Source organism: Parasteatoda tepidariorum, chromosome 2, assembly GCF_982258835.1.
Source record: "Parasteatoda tepidariorum strain Cologne lab strain chromosome 2, Ptep-v5.0, whole genome shotgun sequence".
NCBI classification, from domain to species: Eukaryota; Metazoa; Arthropoda; class Arachnida; order Araneae; family Theridiidae; genus Parasteatoda; species Parasteatoda tepidariorum.
The window spans coordinates 28924822-28947468 of record NC_141756.1 but is presented as its reverse complement, the minus strand read 5'-3'; the positions used below and the strand labels follow the sequence as shown (position 1 = coordinate 28947468).

The 22647-nt window shown below is 28.3% G+C and overlaps 1 protein-coding gene across 2 annotated transcripts; it reads left to right on the top strand.

Moving 5' to 3' along the window:
- Nucleotides 1-7070: 7070 nt before the first annotated feature.
- Nucleotides 7071-10032, top strand: LOC107455683 (uncharacterized). Of its 2 annotated transcripts, XM_087157090.1 has the most exons (4): nt 7071-7145; nt 8801-8851; nt 9348-9690; nt 9739-10032. In XM_087157090.1, the coding sequence occupies exons 1-4, from the start codon at nt 7134-7136 to the stop codon at nt 9897-9899; spliced, it is 567 nt and encodes a 188-aa protein (XP_087013216.1). In that variant the 5' UTR covers nt 7071-7133; the 3' UTR covers nt 9900-10032. The 2 variants fall into 2 exon arrangements, with proteins under 2 accessions (XP_087013216.1, XP_015928849.1); XM_016073363.4 differs by having other exon boundaries at nt 7072-7145; nt 9348-10015.
- Nucleotides 10033-22647: the final 12615 nt, after the last annotated feature.

The following is a 22647-nucleotide window of genomic DNA, read 5'->3' as shown; positions in this document are numbered from 1 at the left end:
TTTACTTGAAACATTTTTTACTCATCCCTACACTTTCTTAAAGTTGGAATTCATTTCGTGTTTTTAATTATATCATTAGTTTGTTTCTTCGCAAATACAAGGGGGAGGCTTTATCTCCATTTCAACCCCCTCCCTCCTCACAGACAATTATTTCATGATATTTTTTGCCAAATTTAAAAAATTTTCAATCAAAAGATCAAAATGTTTTTTCTTTATTAGCTATAATGGTTCGTTATATTTAGTTACAAATTCTAATGAAGTAAAACTTAATCATAATACTTTTAAGTGATTGCCATTGTAGCCTCGTTGACAAATTTGTTATTTCTTTCTTTCATTTTTTAAAATTCTTACTTAATATTTAGTTACATTAAAAGTTTTTGAATATTTTCCACCAAAAAGGTTATTTAATTTGATTAATTAGTTTAATACTTTTCAATATTGCTTTAGAGTTTCAAATTGTTTTGTATTAAGTATATTAATTACTTACGTCCACTGAAAAAAATTACATAACATTTTCATTGAAGTAAATATGATTTACTTATAAGTGACTTAATAACTATAAAATGGTGAAAAATATCTTGGTCAATACCATGTGCCCCAAATAGATGAAGCCACTTTGAGTTTTTGTCATAATTAGACGCAAAGAAAACAACTAAAAACCAAACATACACATTACCAAAGTCTGTATCTAAGCACATGGAGTAATCCACCTTTTGATTAACTGGACACAAAGAAATCAAATGTGAGGCAATCAAAGCTATTACCAAAGCCTATATCTAAACACATATTTACATGTATTAATCCCCAATTTGATAAATTGGACGCACACAAAAAAAAATGAGAACCAAACATACATATTACTAAAGTCTATATCTTAACATATATTTACAAAGAATAATTCAACTAAACAGGAAAAAAATATCGAACAAGTAAAAATAAGAGGAAAAAAGTCCCCCGTCGAGATAAAATCTTCTCAGGTTATAGTTTATATAACTGCCATGTTTACGTATATCTTGAAATATATGATGATGCGTACCATTTACTAAACCCTGGATGACTTTAGAATCATAATTATCCCTGGTTTCTATGATGACTGCTTTCAATTTGAATACAAACTGAAACTCCTACTTTTTCGTATATACTGTCCTACTGAAAAAAAACCTCACGTTTTCTTGGGGATATAGATCAGATAAAAGGGCAGGCAATTCATGGTATACACCGTATTACTCAAAAGCCAAAGCTGTAAAAATTTTGTAACGTAAATGAAGGTATTGTCCGGCTAATTGTCAAAAGCCTTCATACAGTCTTGAGAAGAGGCTAGAACTATCACATCTTAAGCCTTCTCAAGGAATTATTGAGCCTCCATCTTGCCGCATAATGGAGAATAATGCCTTTTTTCTCATGTCATTAAAATAGCACATAACACTTTCTGCGTTTTACATATTTTGTTTATTTTCTACTATCCTTTGCTCAATAGATATCTCAAATTTTTTAAATCGCAGATTTCTCGTAGGATGCATAAAACGAAACTGTAGATGATAATAAACGAGTAAACATTTTTTAAAAAAACTCGGCTCGCACCGACCACAGTGCTGATGTAACATATCCTCAGTGGTAGACGGATTAGGGTTAGAGTCCCCAACAAAGGACAGCAAAAACAATAAGTGATTAGCATGTGACACATAATCGTACATGTTTAAGAATATCTGAATAAAAAATTTTTTGATGAAGGAAAGAGTATCGATTATCAGATTGAAATACTAAAATCTATATCATGCGAGTGAGCAGTCATGGGCAGGAAAAACAATATTTAAAGTGCTTTGACAAACTGCGATACATTTTTGCTTTTGTTATATGCGCATATTTAATAATAATTTAAGACTTTTTATAAGAAGAACCTGATTTATGCTGTTTAATATTATAATTCACAACTAATGTTTCAGTTTTATTGTTGTTTAAACTTCATGGGCAAAAATCACGGCCACCCCCCTTCTATGGGTTATTTGATGACGTTTAAAAAATTGCCTGCTACAGCCACTTTTTTTGCCGAAAAGGCATTTTATGATTCTTTTTTTTAATGATTATTTCTTTTTTATAAGTATGGAATTATGAATATTTATAATACAGTGAATATTACTTTGTTTAAGCTTGTTTCTTAAAATATTAATTCATTTTTGTAAACAATCTTGTTATGTCTATCATATTTTGAGAAATGTTTCAAGAGAAATGACATTATAAATATCAATAGTTTGAAAATTTTAATTTTTGTAAATGTAATAACATGATTTAGAAAGTGGCCACTGTAAAAAATGCTACAAAAATGCTGCAAGAAAAGCTACAACTGATGGCTACTGCCCAGCAGCTAAATTTCCTTATTTTACCTTTAGGCTTAAACTTCATAGAAATTTTAAACACGTAAGCAAGTTTTTGATTTAATTATATTATTATCCCTTTTAGAACGACTGATGCGAGTTGAAAGTATTTATTTCTTTTTTTATAAATAGTTCAAAATGCTAAAAAAGTGCTAAGAAAGTAATTTTGTCATAAATATTATTCAAATAAATTAATGATAGTCCATATTTACTTAAATAAGTTATTAAATTTAAGAGTAAACTCAATATTTGTTACAATGCAGCAAAGATATTTTTAATTTCAAAATGGTAGCTAAGCGAAGAAGAAAGACTTTTACTAAAATCAAACGTGATTTAAAATTATTATCTTACCACTATTCAGTTATTTGTTAATATTTACCTCGCACAGTTGTGCAAGCTTGGTTTTTAAAGGTTAATACGTAGGTTCAATAGTTTAGGGCTATATTTATCTTTTATGCTTCCTAATTTCTACAGAGGAGAGTAGCGTTTTAATCAACGACGATGGGCCAGCCATTCTTTTTTTTTTCTTTCTACTTTCTTACTTCTCCCTTTGGTTTTCTTCAATTTAAAGAGTTTATATTACAATAATTGAGTAGAGGGATTATGTGATATTAAATTATATGCTGCATCCCTAAATATTGAAATTTATAATTTAGCCTAAATTAAAACTCTAACTTATATAAATTAGATAAAATGTTTATGAATCAAAGGTTTCATGTAATAGCTTTGTCTCATATTTTTAGAATTCCATGTTGAAAAAAGTGACAGCATACATACAAGGCTAGACGAAAATATAATGACCAAAAATGACCATAAGATTTTAATTTATTATAAGAAAATAGTAAAAATATCCTTCTAAGAAATATATTGAATGTAGTTACACAACCTAAACTGCAATTAATAGCAAATATTTTTCTTAAATCGTCTGCTTGCAGCTGTTTCAAACTAATTAGGTATAGAAAATAAAATTCTTATTGGAAATTTTATTACATCATTTTACAATACGATTTTCTTTAATTTATCTTCATATATTTCCTACTATTTTCTTACCGTTTACTCCTCTCTTTTGTCATAAATTAATTTTTTATCGGTAAAAGAAAACTTTTTCCTTCCTGTCCGATGTGAAATTCTCTGAAAAAATATATTTTACATAAGCCATATAAAACTGGAATCTGGATGGTCTGTTAAAAAGTAATTGTGATGCTGCTACATCACACTTGCACCGCATCGTTTTAATCTTAACTGCTTTTACTCAGTTTTGTTGTTTATTATTCGTAATGCAAATCCTTTAAACATAAGAGTTCAGTTATTTTAGTTTTAGTTGTCTTAACCGCGGTGGCATTTCAACCTTTAAATTGGCCGATTAATTTTTAGCATGAATTTTTTCTTCCGTTATGGATGGTTGACTGAATATAAACAATAACAAGCTTCCTGAAACAGGAAGAAATTTAGAAAACTTCCGGTGTATACCTCCGCCTATGTTATGCTTACGAGGCGATGTGTGAACAGACTTAACATTTTTGTAAGTTTTATTATTGTAATTTGTGTTTAAATTTAAGTTTAATTTTACCATTCAAAATAGCTTTCTGAAATTTACAAATTTTAACAGGCTGTGAGCCTTTGACAGATTTTAAAATATTAATAAGAAAACATAAATAAAGTGTAAAGTTTGCCATTTTCCTGTTATTGTCCCTTAACTTGGCTATATTTGCGTAAAATATCTCCTTCTGTTATTTTTTGGGTTGCATCATAGCATGCTTGCGGAATCTTCATGTATTGTTTGTTTCGTTGAATTTTTAATTGAAAGAGCGTGTTATATTATAAGCACTACAAGTATAATTATATTGTATGGTGTGATTTTTCAAGTTTAGGCATGAAAATCAATCGGTAGCATTAACCCGGAATTATTTTTTATTTCTAATGGCAATGCAATACAAAAGGAACAACAGCAAAGCTAACTAGGTAAGAAAGTACAATGAAGTAGAACATGAAAGTCAACCGAAGTCATTGCCTCATCAAAAGTTCTCTTGCTTGGCTATACAGTGTCGTCTCAGAATCGCTATGGAGCGATGAAAAGCAGCGGAGGTGAGTTCGATTCATTGGCTCTGCCAAATTACAAAGGAACAGCTTGGATGGTTAAAAATCTTAATACGATGGAGACGTTCTCCTAAACAGTCATGACCAGTCAAAAGACAGAATTTTACAACAGCTTCGCGACGTGGAGAGTTGGGGCTAGACAGAAGATCGTCAATCATCCACAGCTTTGTCTGCAAATGGTCAAGTACTTAACCCGGAAGTCTTACGTTGAAATTTAACCCGTAGCACCAACTGTGCTCAGCTTTACACGGTCAACCATCAAATGTTGGCTTTTTCTGCAATTCATATCTTTTCCTTCTTGTTTTATTTATTTATTTTTCTTTGTAAAGTTTTTCTTTTGACATGTCATGCCGAAAGATAAGCACCTGATAAACGTAACCTTCAAACGCTTGAATATATCTCTAAAAGTGGTGATCTGGGGAAACAAATGGCAGATGATTTGTTATCTCTCTCATTTTGACTATTCCTCTTTTCGTTCGGAAAGAGATAATTAAAAAAAAACAAAAAAAGAAAGCAGACATAATAACCTATAAGTACATTTTGCTGGTCCATTTATAGTTCTTTTAAAACTGAATCATGTCCAAATAAAGAGTTTAGAATCTTAAAAAAAGAAAAGATTAAATATTACCACAACTTGTCGCTTCAGAAGAATTAAAAGCAGGTTCATTTAGTCCATGCTATTTGGTTTTTACAAGGAATGACAAGACAGAAGAATTCAACATTATTTTATTTTCTAACTTTTAAATTATTGACACATTTAAAATATCCCTGCCAAATTTTGGAGTATTAAATTATCTACATCTATCAACACAGTTAAGAAAAAAGAGGATAAAAAGCTTACCGTGTTTCTGACTCTTTGGAAACACCAAGAAATTTGGTAAATTTTACCGATGCAATGGTAAAATTAGCAATAAAATTTGGTTTAAGTTTGATTAAAATTTAATAAATGTGGTAAAATTTGGTAATTTTATCTTGATACATTAAAGCAAGGCACAAGAAACCTTTTTTTCAGTTAAATTTACTTTTCAGTTTTAAATTCTGTGCAAAATGTGCGGTAATAAGAACAAAAAATTTTGAAAACCAGAATTTCGCGTATACCGTTTCTATAAAAACGGAAATAATATTAAATAAATGGATTAGATACCTTTTTTTGTTGCTTTTATTGGGCAGCTTTTTTTTCTTTACTGGAAATGTCATTACTCTGCAGTACAGTAATTTTGCCAGAATTACCGTATATATCACAAAAACCAAGTTGAATTTTTTCAAATGTCTTTCCGTACATATTGACATTTTTCATTCGGGCAGAGGCACCATACTACGTGGTCTAACGTTGTGTCCAAGGTAAAAGAACAGATAGTACTGAGACGGAAAGAACACCCTTGCGTCTGATAGAGATTCGAACTCCGGACCGGACTTTTTTGAGATGCGCGGACTACCATACTGGAAAACCATACTGCCCGAACTGCTCCAACTTGAAATAGGATGAATAATTTCTAAATTGTCAATTAGTCTATGTCAAAAAATAAGGTTTTCCGAAAACGCAAATAGACCTTGCACATCTGCATTACTTTGTATTAGTCGAAATTCTTCAAAAAAGTTTCACATTTCATAAGAATCATTTAAGCAAGTTTATTTGACACAATGTTAACAGTGATAAAGTAAAAAAAAATATATATATAAAAGTTGCATTTCTGAGAACTTTTACGGTACTATGCCTCCAAAAAAAATTTTGTTCAAAAATTTTCTCCTCTTGGTTACGTTTATTTTCACTTTAAAAAAAGTTAATACCATTCGCTGTATATAGGAAAATCATTGTATAAAAATTGAAACTGTAATGTGAAAACAAATGCAAAAGTGACATTTTATAACATTGTATTGAAGCTACATGTTAAAAAGAGGTTATCGTAAATAAAACAATTGAGATATTTGAAGCCCTTAATATAGTTCTCCAGGTAATATTGTCTCTAACGTTGTAGGAAAATCCATATCTGATATGAAAATATTTAATTAATTAATAATTAAGCATAAAACAGCATAAAATAGCATGAATATCAAGAGAAAATAGAATTCATTGTCAAAATGATTGATACCTAATTAAATTTTTTATGGAAATTGAAATTGATCCATCTTCCTTTGGACGATTAATAACTATTAAACTTTAAAGTTGTCTTTTTTAATTATCTTATAGGAAATGAGAATCTCGCATTCCTTATTTTATTGTATAAACTCTGTTGATAAAGTTATTATATTATTCTAAGATAATACTTTGATTGAAAAGACAAAATAAGTTTCAAATTCTACAGTTTTTGTTGTGAAAGAATTAATTAATAAAGCCTATTCTGGTTTCACAACGAGAAAAAATTCCGATTTGATAATCATCAATTTTTCGTTCTTAATTTAATCCCAAATCATTTAAACTTTAAATAAAACCGTCATATTTTAATCGGTAGTGAAACTATTCAGATTCTGACCTTCAGCCATGTCTTGATTTCCAAAATTGGAAAATTCCTTAGATTATTCCGAACGGTGAAAGTTACATCTGGAATGAAAAATTAATCATGCGTAAAATTTATTCTAAATACTTTCCGGCATTTTTGTGTTATTACTATTTATAAAAACAGATGATTTTATCCACAATCACAAAAAACACAAGCGAAATAAAACATGTTATCCCAGGTAAGATTTTCTTGTTTTAAAATTAATTTTAATAATTACAAATAAGTATTGAATGCTAACAGAACAGCTTCATAAATCTTTTTCGGTAGGCTAAATATAAAATTAATCAAATCAATTAGTAACAAATTGAAATATATGTTGTTGTTTTTATTTCTTCTTACGGTAAATCAGATGATTTCAGATGATTTTCAGACGGTTTCTTATGACGAATGAGCAATAATTTGATTGGCGAATTGCATGATTCTTTATTTAATCTGAATATTTTCAAATAATTAAATCAGATAAACTACGAAATAAAATTTTAAACCTTAAAGAACAATATTCAGTTACGATTTTCAGAAACTTAAGGAACATTCTCAATAGATCTGGTCCGAACATTTTAGTTTAGATTCCGTGTTAGAGAACTAATCCATTGTAATATACCAAAGAGTTACTAAAAACTGTTAATAGACTACTCACTGCACTTCGACTGCAGATTTCAAGTCTTTTATATAATCTACATCTAAATCATTAATAGGTTTTTTCTCTTAAATTTTCCATAAAATAAATCTACATTATGTAGTTACTTATATTTTCTTAACTTTAATCTTGCTTTTGCAATGTGCAAATTATTTATGGAAATATTACTCTGGATTAAACTGTTCCAATTTTTAACTAACTAAGTTCTGTTAAATAGCACAGATAATAAAATTGCAATGTAAGTAGGTAACTGAATTGAAATAAATGAGAAAAAACCATATTTATTTTTCAAAAAGATTCATTCCATTTTTCAACTGAATTTAAATGTGTTATTGCATTAGAGTAATTTACTATAATAGTAATTTCAAAACTTTAACATATTTTTGACGCCATAAAATTATTTTGTATACACCGATATAAAAGACTGAAGTATGCGTATTTCAACAATCTTACTGCCTTTTCTAACGATTTTGAAAGGAACCAAAATGCATTAGAGTAGAGTTCATTTTTTTTAAAAAAGTAAGATATAAAATTTAAACTATGAAACTTCAATTGTAAAATAAGAAGTAATTGTTTTATTTTTATAATGCTTAGAAGAAAATTTAATTATACAAGTGATTTTTATTGCTCTCGTGATGTTTAGAGATATTTTCATTACCACTAATATAATTCCATCACTATTTTTTTCTACATAACGACATTTTTTAAAATCTTAAACATCATTCAGCTGTTGTAAAGGGCTTAAAGACCAGTAAAATATTTGTTGTAACGTCACTGCCCATTCAAGAACTGGAGGTGATCCAATTTTCCAGTGGCGACATTTATGACCAAGAATTCATCTTTTACCACACTCATACATCACACCCATATATAAGGTGGAACCATTAATACATTCATACTTTCATCCGCAGATCGTAATTTAGACCTAAACCAAACGATTAATCTCCAATCCAGTGCCCTCAGAGGTACAGTTTGTTAAGGGAACGTAGAGGACTTTGTGACTTATGACAACGTACATCAGTCAATGTCGAACCCCCATTCTCAGAAACGTGAGTCCAGAGCCCTAACAACCAGCTATCTCAGCCCCAGTAAAATGTTTACATAAACAATTTAGAAAACAAAAACTTCACACAGATCATTAGCTTTAGAAAAAATTGTTTCGAACATAATAACGTAATTTCTTTTCTATTTTACAGTACGTTCTTCTTCTCGCTTTCTGCGGCATGTCCCTAGCCCACTTGGGTTACGTAAGTATTGAAGTATTGTATTTAGACTTTTAAAATAATATATCTCAGTGTTTAACAGTGAACTTGTAAGCCTGTCTCAACTTACAAGTACTAGTCTAAAGTAAACTTTATTTTAACATTTACTGATTACATTAAATCGTAAGTAATATAAAATGTTGCTAATCATCAAAATAATAGTATTATTAAGCTATATTCTATCACCAACTAGGCCATGCTGCTTATATCTATAATACAGAAGTTTGAAATAATGAAATCAATAATCTCCTGTCCAAGCATTTTTAAAGAATGTAACATTTATTTTATGAATCAATTTTATTGTATTGATATGAGGATTACCCCATGCAATAAGTGATTTTATTTTTTTTCTATTTATGACTTTAGTTTTAAAAAGTCCCGGAACTTTAAAATCGAAAAAAAAATCTAAATATTACTTCCTTGAAATAACTATTTTGCAATGCACGTGTGTTGAGTTATTGGTATAAATTATTATTTACAGATGGGCGAAAGCCACTATCCAGTCTATGAGCACCATGCTCCCAAGCCTTACAAATTCGGATACAGCATCAAGGATAAACATGGTGAACAACACAGAGAAGAATCCGGAACAGGAGGACACGTAACTGGTAGCTACGGATTTACTGATGCCCGAGGTATCAAAAGACAAGTGAACTACATCGCTGACAAAGCCGGATTCAGAGCCAAGGTCAAGACCAATGAACCCGGAACCGCTAATCAAAACCCAGCTGCCGTTCAACTTATCTCTGATGCCCCTTACACCGGTGGTGAAGGATATTTGGGAGTCCCTGCAGCAGCAGCCGGTTATGGTCTTGGTGGTCTAGGTTACGGAAATGGAGGCATCGGTGCAGAATACGGTCTTGGTGGCTTAGGTTACGGTTATGGAGGTCTTGGAGCAGGTTACGGTGGCCTCGGATACAGTGGAGCTTATGGTGGATATGGAAATCTTGGATATGGAGGAGCTTATGGTGGATATGGTGGTTATGGTTTGGGCATCTTAGGAGGCTTGGGCTATGCCAGATACGGATATTAAATTTTGTAAAAAAAGAAATAGCATAAAAATAAATTATTTTGCAAAAAAATCTTTAGTTGTTTTCAATTTTATCCTCTGCAATCAAAAAAGCTGAAAATACCAACTGGAACTAAATAAAAACATAATAAAAATTATTTAACAGAAAGAAGAAAGCAATACCCCTGACTTCCGATACTCCATACGTTGGAGGTGAAGGATACTTGGGTGTACCAGTAGCATCTGCAGGAAACAGTCTTGCATATGGATATGGTTGAGCTTACTGAGGATATGGACGACTCGGATTAGGAATCTTTAGGTACCTTGGGATGCGCTAGATGCTGATATTAGTAGAAAATATATTTATTATTCCATGAAATCGTTAAGCACTTTTCTTGAAATAAAATCTTACTGCAGTAAATTCTGCAGTTAATTGAATTCTCTTAATGTCTTATAAGGAATCTATTTCTAATTGTTAATTAACCATTTATTAAGATTATAAAGACAGTTTTTTTTCTACATGACTATAAAAATTTGTACATATTTTGCTCATAAAATAATTGACTTATGTTTCAGATATTGTTGTTTTGTGACAAAATCGTAAAAGATTGAGAAGTCACAAATATTCCATTGTTTTTTTTTTTAATTTATCGTCTTTTGTTTCAATAAAAGTTATTTTTCGATTGTGTGAATCATAAAAATATTGTAAAAAAAAGCTCTTGTACTTTTCCATTCAGTGTTAATGTAATATACTTAAAATATTAAGTATCTTATAGAGTAAAATCAATTTAAAAAACTGAATGGACAATAACTGTTATTTAGCTTCAATACAGATATAAACCTAAACCCCCAATGAAATACAAATTTAAATACAAAAGTAAAATAAAAAGTTCTAAAGCTCTTTTTATAGTTTTTTGAGTGTAAACAGTAGTTCAGTCTCGTTCATAATTAAGGAAGCTCTTTACGGATTGGTAAATCATTTTGAAAATACAAAACAGTGTCGTCTATATCACAGAATTGGAAATCATAAAATATTTGATATTATTACAAGTTATAAAAGGTACTAAATATTAAGCTAAAACAAGTATTTCCAAATTAATTATATTCTAGCTGAATACCCGTTCTTCGTATTGAATCTAAGAGAAAGGAAAGAAATATAAATTTATATTCATTACGCAATACGCGATACAAATTCTAATCTAATACGCGAGAAGCCCAAATCTAAAATAATAAATAAGCTAAATAAACGGCTATCAAATTCTTAGGGGAGATGAACTAATGCGCACAGGGTGATTATACTTGTTAAAAAACGTTGCCGACGTAGGATGTTTTCAGTAAACAAATGGTTAAAATAATATATTTAAATTTAGCACAAAGCTATTTTTAGCTATACAATTAAATTAAAAACGATAAAGCAGCTCTCCGGTCATATTAAAGATTACACATATAAGTACAGTGACAGAATTTCAAGCTTTCAAGATGCCAACATTTTCAATCTTTTGGGGTTTTCATATTTCGTTAACTCTTACAGCAATTGACTTGTGAAAGATTATACGAAGCTTTTAGTATTGAAATCGGCGCTAAACAGAGGAGTGTGGGGAAGAAGGAGAGTATTTTATGTATTTTCAACAAGACGTTCAGCTAGACTGCATGGAATAAAGAAGATACCTTTGAAATTTATATGCTGCTTCTTGCCATCTTATCCCTGAGTAGCAACATAATTATTCGTACTGAAAATACTATTCCAGCACCACTGAAAGATTTTAAGAATTACGTTTTGATGTGAAAAAGTATGTGCTGTCATTCTTAAAAAAAATTTAAATTCAGCCTCTGTAACTGTAACCGTGAAACTGTAGTACTGAACTCCATATTTGTAACCAACGGTCTTAGAAAATACTATTCTAACACCATTGAAAGATTTTTACCGTGAGAATTACGTTTTGATGTGAAAAAGTATGTTTCGTCATTTTAAAAAAAAATATTTAAATTTAGCCTCTGTAACTGTAACCGTGGAAGGTGAAGAATCATTTTATCACTATGTTTGAGCGTACGCTTTATAATACCTTTCAAAATATTAAATTAATAATCCGAAGAAACTGAAGTGGCAAAATACTACCCAATCGAAAACTTCATTTACTTCAAATACATACAAATGATAAAAGACAGCTGGCATAACACTAGACCCAAATGCTCCTCTTCTTCTAATCCTTAGAGAAAACATGTTACGTTACCGTTTTTTTTTCTTCTCCCGTTTGTTATAAAATTGCTAATATCCTCTCCTGTTTTGTTTTAAAATCAGGGCTGTTGACAAAATGAAATTTAAGTGTTTTTAAGCCCAGAAATTATCAAAGCTAATAGGATTTATTAGCTTTGATAATCACTGGGCCACTTACCACATTCCTTGTCAGAGCGACGTTTGCTATTTCGGGTAAACTAAACACACTTTAAAATTTAGACAGTAAGATAGACACGTCCGTTATCAAGGATTCAAGAAATCTTCAGTGGCTCACGTTGTTGAAGTCTTGAGCATAAATTCAATTTCAACACTGCTAAAACTATTTCCACCCTAATTACATCAACCCATCTTGATGCCTTGGAATATTGCTTTATTCATTTGAGTGTTGACTCTCTTGTAAACGACATTAGTTCCTCCTAACCTCTCCATACCACTTGGAAATACATTTTACTCTGATTTTGCTTCGCGGCCACCCTGATTTTTCTTGTTCCGTTTGTTATTTAAATCTATTTTTCTCTTCGGAATCTGTTGGTTTTCTAGTTTTGCTTCTAACCTGTATTTTTTTCATTTTTCATTGGTAACTTTAAGTTTTTTCTTTCAAACCATTTTTATTTCTTTACATTCACGTCTGACAAGTCTTGAAAATGTTCTCTTATTTTTGAAGAGCTTGACATTTATCTAGCGGTTTTTCATATTTGTATATCTTTGAAGCGAATGGAGTTTTCAATCAGGTCATACCTTTCAAAATAGTTCTCTGGATAGTTTTTATCAAGTAATTAATTCTAACATTTCTCATATATAATAAAAATTTGAAATAAATTATGGCGTTTAGGACTGTTGTAAGGCCTGCCTCCAATCCATAACTTTTTTTTCATTTTTTCTTTACGGATAAAACTGAGTAAACATATTACATAGAATTATATTTTATAAGTTAATAATAGAAAATCCATCTCCATCTCACTCTATTTTTTGATAAAATGAAAAAAGCAACCAATTTAACAAATGAACCAAATTGAATAATAGTGTTCAAATACGTTGATTTGCATACAAAATGTCTTTCTAGGTATAGTGAAATACTCTATTACAAATGGGTATTTTAATTATTAAAAGACAATATTCACTCTCCAATAAAGCTTCGGTTGAAATTATTTACATTTTGGCTTTAGACAAACCTTTCTAAGCGGAAATGAATGACTACATAACAAGTTAATAAGAATACAAGGGGCTTGTGAGGACAAAAACCTTTTTTTTTAAAAATATTACAAAAAAATTAACATTTTAAAACTAAATATAAACCAGAAAGCCGTAAAACGATCAAAATTATTGTTGAAAAATACCTCACTGATTAAAAAAATAATATATAATTAGGTTTTTTTGACAAATTTGTAAGAAAAAAAAATTCTATATTAGGCCTCTCTTCCCTATTTCTGTGAATGCATACCAAAAAGAAGTACATAAAAAATCAACTCATGTGTGGTGTACATTTGGAGTGACATTAAAGCAATAGAAAAAGATCAAAATTTATAATTTTGAAATATGATAGAAAAAAACCGGATGTCGCAGCGTATCCTTACAATATATAGCAAAATTTGACAGTCGCGCGCAAAAAAATGCTTTATAGTTATGTAATTAATTAATAAAAAAAAAAAAAAAAAAACAAGGTTTCAGCCTTAAAAAAAAGAAAACTTTTTAACATTACTAGTAGGAAAATATTGAGAAGGATAAATATAAAATTATTGACATTTTTTAAATATCCTTTCATTATTATTTTTATTAGACTTCATTATTATTTTTATTAGACTGTCGACTGCCTTTAATTTCTGTAGCAGGCTGAAATATTCAGGAAAAGATTGGTTCATATTTTTGTCAGTTAAAGTCCTGATATTCTAATCCAGTTAAGAAAAGGTATATTTATTTAGAGAAAGTATGTTTTTGTGTCTGATTCTATAGCTAATATCGTTTGCACTAATTTATTGGGATAACTGAAGTTACCCACGAAGCCTCGAACATTCGGTGAACATGAAGTTACCCCGCGAACATCAAGATTGAGGCCTAAAAGATGAAGAATCGATCATTAGATCAAAAATTATTCAGAGACATCCTTTTTCTTTTTTTTAAATTTTTATTTTGGTGCACTGTACATTTGCCTGAAAAGTGCGTTTGCTAGACAGGTCCTGGCTTGTATGGGAAATGAGTATAAAATCATCTCATGTGCCCCTTTATTGTCTAGCTTATCAAATGTATTTGATAAGCTAGACGATAAAGGGGCAGAAACTGCTTTACCTTTGAAATAAGGTTGGGCTACTAATAACAAGAAAGTGCAAGTGATATTTAATGATTGTGTTTATAGTAACTGTTTATGTTGTAAACCTTTCCCTCTGCTTTTTAAAGGACTTGGGACCTTCCAGAACTTTTAGTTAGTTCTGGGTAGCATTAAAAGGTTGTTTTTTATTGTTCTTTCCGCTTTTTTTTTGCCTTTATTTATTTATTTATTTATTTTGAATTGGGTTTTTTTGTATTGTAAATGGGTAAAAAATTTTTTTAATTCATTAAAATGTTTCTCCAAAAATGGCAAAATATTAAAGGAACTAAAATTAGTATTAAGGGGTAACCCAGCCAAACGACTGGTACCACATTTCCCAGACTGCGGCTACCATTGTTAAATGGTCAGAAATCCGAATCCGTCGTAAAAAAACGTATATTTATCCAGAGAAAGTACATTTTTGTACTTGATTTCTTATTTTGAATTTGATTAAATAGCTTATTTTAAGTCAACCCCCCGAAATATTAAGATTGAGACCTAGTATGTGAAGATCCGATGATTAGATTAAAATTTAAGGGTTTTTCTTTTTGCACAATATCACGAATGAATAATAAAACTAAGGAGAAACAAAAACGTTATCGAAAACTAACGATTCCCAACTATAACATACTAAGGAAGATGGTAATGAAAAAGTCACAACCTGTTTGAGTGCCAGAAGAAAGAGGGAGAAGCGGCAAAACTAAATTTTGAAATAATTCGAACACTCATCCAGCAAACTGTTTTTATTGATTTCAGCGCGCCATCTATTGCGTAGAAATGCAATAAATTTTGGTAGAAATTTTGTATCTTTTTTTCAGTTTTTCGAGATCACTGATGTACCAATTTATTTAACATCTTTCTTTGGCAAATATTTTAAAAATATATAAATCCGGTGATTAGAGAACACCCTTTGCACATTTCCGAAAAGGAAAAATGACATTTTAAAAAACAGTTTATTGTAAATAAACAAAAATTTAAATTTCAGAAATTTATAAATCTTTTCAGATTACGTTTCAAAGAACTTAATACGAAAATTAATAAATATTGAAAATTACAAAAACTTGAAAAATATTTTAAAAATATTTCTAGCCTTTAAAACTACCTTTCTAAATATAGATCAAATTTTAAAATGAACTTTTTGAGATTTTGAAGATGCTGAATGGGAGAAAATATATATTTTATATCCATCTATAAATGAAATATATTCATGCAAAAATAATTTTAAAACTAAATAAATTAATTCTTTTTTTTTTAAACAAAGATGCATATATTTATCGTAATTTTTTGCATTGTTATTTAACATTTATTATCATGGATATTTCTATACGTTGATATGAATTAAGATATGTTGAATTTCGTAAAAAATTGTTTTTGTTTATAATGAATCTTTTACAAAGTACTAAGTTTTACAAAAGTTTAAAAAAAAGTCTATTCGAAGAATTAAAAACAAATTTTAAATACCTCATTTTTTATCTCCGATTTATCATTGGAGGCATTTTCTTCCATCAAATGTGAAGAACAACGGCCATCCACTTTCACATAACCAGAGTCACGTTCTTCATCATTTTCCTCAACATTAAACATTTCATTCATATCTTCCGCTAATGACTCGTATGATGATCATCTATAGAGTCGTTTCATACGTTTGTATTCCCGAAAAATATAATCGGTGTTTGTTAGTTTATAAATCAACTGTTCGTCATAACTTCTATCACTCATTTGAACAACAGATTCACATTTGGAATCCGAATCCCCTTCGTTAGACAGAATCTTTTGTGGGAGATGTTCAAGTTCCGTCATCATTTCAGAAGATGCAAATGAAATATGCATATTTGGAAGACTGTGAGATCTTATATATTCACCAGGCTTCCACTCATAAGAAAGTTCATCTTCCAACTTTTCATCAATTTTACAACCTTCCTCAACAATATACTTGTTGGCAAGACGACGGAGTCTAGAATACCATTCGTCATAATCAATTGGGACCATTCGATCTTGCCGTGCAAGAAACGAATCACAATTATCACACTTGGCGATTGTCGCATTTCTATTTTTTTTCCTGACTGCAAAACAATATAACCGATATTTACCTCATAAGGCATATTATATAATAGTAATGAAATTGCGTATAATTTGAATTTCTAATACATTTATGAAAATGTTTCAAGTAATAGAATCGAAATAAACGGGGGACGGGGGAATTTTAACATTTTTGAATAAAAATTCTAATAATTAATTATTTCCCTTAAAATGACTGAAGTAAGGCAACATTTTTCTTTCTTTTGCAATTTTTGTTTATTAACAAGTAATCTAAATCATCCTTTTTTCAAAAAAAAAGAAAATTAAGAGAAATTTGAAAAATAAATTTTAAAGACATTTGATTGTAGGCACATTATTTTAGCGAATCACAATATAATTACTATAGGGTGCATAATATTAAAGCTGAATTTTATGAGTTTTACTAATAAGTAATTAATTTAAATCAGACTTTATGATAATTGAAAAGCATGCATATATATAGTTCCAAGCTAACAATTATTTAGTTAAAATAAAAAAAATAAAAAATTAGAGCTTGTATTCTACTATAATGGAAAACTTTTGATAAATTTTGGTACGTCCTTTTTATGAAATTACACAAATTTCTAAATAGAAAAGAATTTACTTGTGGAAAAATAACTACATAATGAGAATTGAATATTCTATTTTCAACGAACAAATATTACTGTACCTGCGCAATCGAAGTAATTTTAAAAGTAACTGTAATGAAGTTAACAGCATGTACTTAGCATAAAACAACTATCCTAGTTGACAAATACTTGCAGGAAACAAATTTATTTTATCTTGAAAGATTTTTTGAGCACCTTATATTAAAATTATTTAAAATTTATTTAAATTTATTATTTAGTTATTTAAAATTTTTACCCTTCTTATACATTTTTTCTATTAAATTCAAAACAATTTCACACCGAAACTTATATGCTTGTGAAAAAACAAATTGGTGAAAAAAATTTATATTTCATCTCATAACAGCAAAAAATTTTGTGTATTAAAATAATAACTTTAAATGGAAATTTAATAATATGTATAAAATAACTTTATTCATGTTAAGTAATCTTTTAATATTAAGATGGTAAAGTCATGAAGATTTTTCATTAACTTGAGACTATTTTTATGTTGTGAAAAAAAAACTTTTTTTGTGCAAATCCACTCATTGACCTAACGACAAATAAACTCTCTTTCAATATCAATATTCCTTTTTAGAGCCACTGGAACAAAAAAGAGGGGATGGGCTGATGTTGAGATTGGCTGATTCGGTGGAGTCTGATTTTCTTGCAATTAATGAAGGGAATTGGAGATCGTTAGAGAAGTCGCAATCAGAAGTAGTTAGAAGGCATTGGCCCACATTGAGCTGTCTGGCCAACTATGATGATGGTGATTAAACTTTTTTAAACTTGTTTCACGTTGACCAAGTTGAAATGTGATGGTAAATAATATGAACAATTATGAAAAATTTCAACAGTATGACGAGAAATTTCATCATACACAGTTAATAGTTTAATGTAGTGCATTTTATCTTTGAGTAGTTCATTCTTCAATAACGTAAAAATACAAAATCTTTCCTAATTTCTTAAAAACAACATTATATATAAATATGTGATTTTGCGGTAACAATTGTAATACCATAAGTTAAATATCAACAAATGTTGACTTTAAAGTCATAAAAGACATACATAAAAATTGATTAATATAATAAATATGTTATTCACGTAAATCTTTTCAAAACTTTTTTAAGCACGTTCTTTATTTTCTACTAACTCAAGAAGTTTATTAATAAAACATTTATTCAACGTCTAAAATCTAAATATTATAATGATTGCTAAGGGCTACAAATTCAAAATTGGAATTTTTTCCACCACGTCTTAAAGAAATGAAACATTTTACAACCTTTTAGAACAAATCTTGAATATTGACTTCCAAAATTCAGTCTTTTAGATTTAATTGGCTGAATTTCTAACTACCAATTTACTTATTCCTTACAAATTTTCTTACGGAGAAACTGTACATGTTAATTATATAAAATCGTACTTATGAAGAAAAAAAATTTTAAAGAAAAAAAGCTATGACTTTGAATTTTCAGTGAACAGTTTATGTAAATCATCAAGAAATTTTGAATGCTCTATTAAGCAGACGGCTAATGGAGTTTTATGATAGAGAAATAAATAAGTAATAATAAGTATAATGAATTAATATATAATCTAACACATTCTAAATAATAGGTTTAAAGCTTTTTGTCATTAAAAAATTAAACTAAAAATAAAATGAATATTTAATAATGTTAGCAAATATCAACTTTTGTTAAGTTAAATGTTTACAAATAGAGATTTTAAAAGTATGTTAAAAATTCAGATTAAATAAGATGATAATAAGATAATAAATAAGATAAGATTCAATGTCATATTAATCACATAAATCATTTTTTAGATATTCTTATAAATTTTCATTATGTTTTGATAGTTCAATAAGCTTATTAGTGAAATATTATTGAAAATCTTAAATGTAAATATTTTAGTAATTGTTACAAAACCCCAAGAACATCAACCAGTTTCTAATGAAACCAAACATTTTTCCACTTTTTAATCACTCTAGAAGTTTATGCTCAAACGTTATAGTATAACTCACAAGCTCAAAAATTAAAATGAAATTCTTCTTTAAAAAATGAAACATTTATTGATGTTTTCAATTGTTGAAATTTTGGTATTATAACTGAAAAAATACATTGTTAAGCAACAGAAAATCACTTTAATAACGATTGTTGCTGGAAATTTTATTAAAATGAAATTTAAAACTATCTAATTGTTGCACACTTACAACAAAAAGTTTTTAAAACTGTTTTTTATCGGTCAGGGCATAATTTGAATTGGTATTTCACATTGATTTGTAAAAATATTATTTTTTACTGTGCATAAATTAATCCAGAACTTTTAAGTAAGAGTCAAATACAATCTTCGATACATGGAAATATTTGCAGCGATTTTTTTTAACAATGTCCATGGTACCTATAAAAAATCATAAATACAAGAAAAAAATAATATTATCATTGGCAATTTGAGTTATGATGGTTTCATGTAAAGTCGAAATCGCTACCATTCTTGCTACGTAACACACATTTCTGAAAGATTAAATATTTATAATGATTATAATAAAGTATGTTAAATTAGTAATACAATTAAAAATCATTACCACAATCCCATTCAAGTAACATACATACGTTTATAAATTATACAGTTAGTTTTATGAGTGTTTTAGCAAATTTTCTATTAATTCTGAAATTTTGGAACAGAATTTATTTAACTGAGATTTATGTGAATGAATTTTAGGAATTTAAAGAATCATTTTAATACATTTCTATTTCAGGTGCATTCTTTTGTAATAAGGTTTTAAACCTTTTGACGCATAACTTTTATTAAGCAATATTTTTTCATACTTTTTCATTATTTTGTATTAATTTAGGTCAAAATCAGTGGAAAATACTATATTTTGCATTTTGTTAATTTATGGTTATGAAATAGATCGTAAAACACAATTATATTTTTCGGCGTTAAATGAAAAATTTGCCAAACATAGCTCACATCCAAATATTAATTTTTCAAATTTGTTATTCACTATTTGTTCTTTCAAACATTTATTCATCATTGAAATTACTTTAATTAACAAAATCAATTATTGATAAATTTTCTGATTATGTAAAAAAATATTTTAAACAACTTTTAATTTTATATTTTGATTTTAAATTTTAGTCCAAATGAAATTTCGATAATCTAGCAGATTTTTTGAGAACTATTAGAATCATTTGTGCAATAAAAAAATAAATGCTGAAATATATTTTTCCATGTAATTAAAACGAAAGAAAAAAATATATAAAATGAGCACTGGTGTGCCCTTTGCATGAAAGGGTTATACAGGTTATTCCATGAAGATGCATTTCAAATATTCCAATATTTTGATTGCAGTAAACTCTTTATTTCCATGTAAAAAAATTGCTCTTGCATTAGTTTTAACTGGCTTCATGTTTTTTTTTTCTCTTTCTTACCATGGCTGTATGGTATCATGTTGTCGTCGATATTTGTGCTATTTCTCTCGTAAATACTTTTACTTACTGCGTAGTTTTGCAAGCATAAAATATTTAATTCCATTCAATATCAAATGAGAATGAAAGCTTTACTTATTGATATATGATAATGGTTCTGTAAATAGCTTCTTATCTTCAATAAACTAGTTTCGATAGTTTTAAGAGGTACTTAAAAGAATTTTTAAATTATAAAACAATACTTAAAACATTCTATATTTCGAGACAAGATAAGGAATTTTTCATTCAAACATAGAGATTTAAAGAATATTTTTGAGCCTGATGTAAATAAAAAAAAATTTAATTCATTTAAACTCGTTTATAGCCTTCTTTATATTCTTTCTTTTATATTCACTTTTTAATTCATTTAATTAATTAAATTTTTTCTCCTTACTTAAATCTCTTTTTTCCTTGTTCAAGAAATTTGAATTATACAGATTTATTTGAATTATTTGTCATTGAAGCTCAAAAAATTTAGCCTTTGTTTCTTTTATCAATTTTAGTGTAAAAGGTCTTTCCTTATATTTTTAAAACTAACATTTCTTTATGTGATTTTAACACCCATACGTTTTAACAAACGTTTTGTTATGTAGGTTTTAAAAACCCAAATTTCCTGCAAAAACTTTTGATCCATTTTTTTTTATTTAAAAATTTAATTCGTGATGTTTAACACCCCTAATTTTTAATAAATTTTTATATGTAATAATTTTAAAATCCACCTTAAGTACGGAGATACAATTATGGCAAAATTACGATACTGCATGGTAATAACATTTCTGATAAAATGAACTATAATTCTGATAGTTAAATCCAAAATATTAGGTATTTCAAGCTTTTATTTAGTTTTTCATCCTTTTAAATGATAATGGTTTTCCGGAAATTCTGGCTCTCAAAATTATAGTTCTTAAAATAAAAAAAGTACAAAACAGAAAAGTAAATTTAACCGAATAAATTTTTTTTGCAACAGGCTCTAAGATATCATGATAAGATTACCAAATTGTATCACAATTACCAAATTTTATCACACAAAGCCATTTTTTATAGTTAGTTTTACCGAAATTGTTACCAAAGCTCCTCAATAAAAATTACAGAGCTCTTTGATGTAGAGCCAGAAACAAGGTTAAGTTTTACGATATTCTGATAATTTTGACCATACTTTTTTTTAATGTATAAATACATGCTTATAGTAAATGCTAAAAAATACATAAATATTTATGTTATATGTTAATATGAAAAAATTGAGTAATTAATGCAAAAAAATTGAGTAATTAATGTAAAAAAAAATTAGTAATCAATGTTAAAAAAAAATAGTTTAATAAAACACAAAGAATAATTCAAATGACTATTTCTTTCTTTATTTATTCATTTTAACATGGCAAGATTCTAATTACAAACATTTACTTCGGACGTATTCTCCTTAATTGTAAATAACTATATTCAATTCAAATTTAAAACAAAAGTACATTAGGCAACGTACAATTTTCAGCATGGGCTTTTTACTTATTACTATTAAGTATAAAAATTGCTCTACAATTACACAAAAAAATTACTCAATTGTTCCAAATTATCATACGTTTAAAAATACTCATCCTATAAAAGAAAGATCTCAATGGTCATGAAATTTTTACTCTAATGAGTCTCTGGGTTGAAGATGCCAGCAAACAATTTTGAAAATGAGCAATGTTTTGAACGCTTACTTCTCTTATTAACCAATATTGTAAAGAAAGAATGAATGTGAACTGAGCTACCAATGCTCCAAAATTTTTCTTTGATTATTTTAAATCTAGACAAACATTTCGGAAAAGGTCATGCCTGGTAATGTAAGATATAAATTTTGTGAACATCTCTTGATTTCTTGATCTAATTTTTTATATGAATCAATGTGAATTCATGATTAAAAACATAAAATTTTTATAATAGTTTAGAGAATCAAGGTTATGCCATTTTTATTTGCAATAGTATATATTTTTCATTTTATTCTACAAGTAAAATTAATATGCAATTCATATATAACATATAATTTATTTATTTAATCTTCTGCAGTTGCAGAGTGATTCTCTAATTATTTCAGGAGAATTATGAAAAAATGTATTGGTATAGAAGTGTT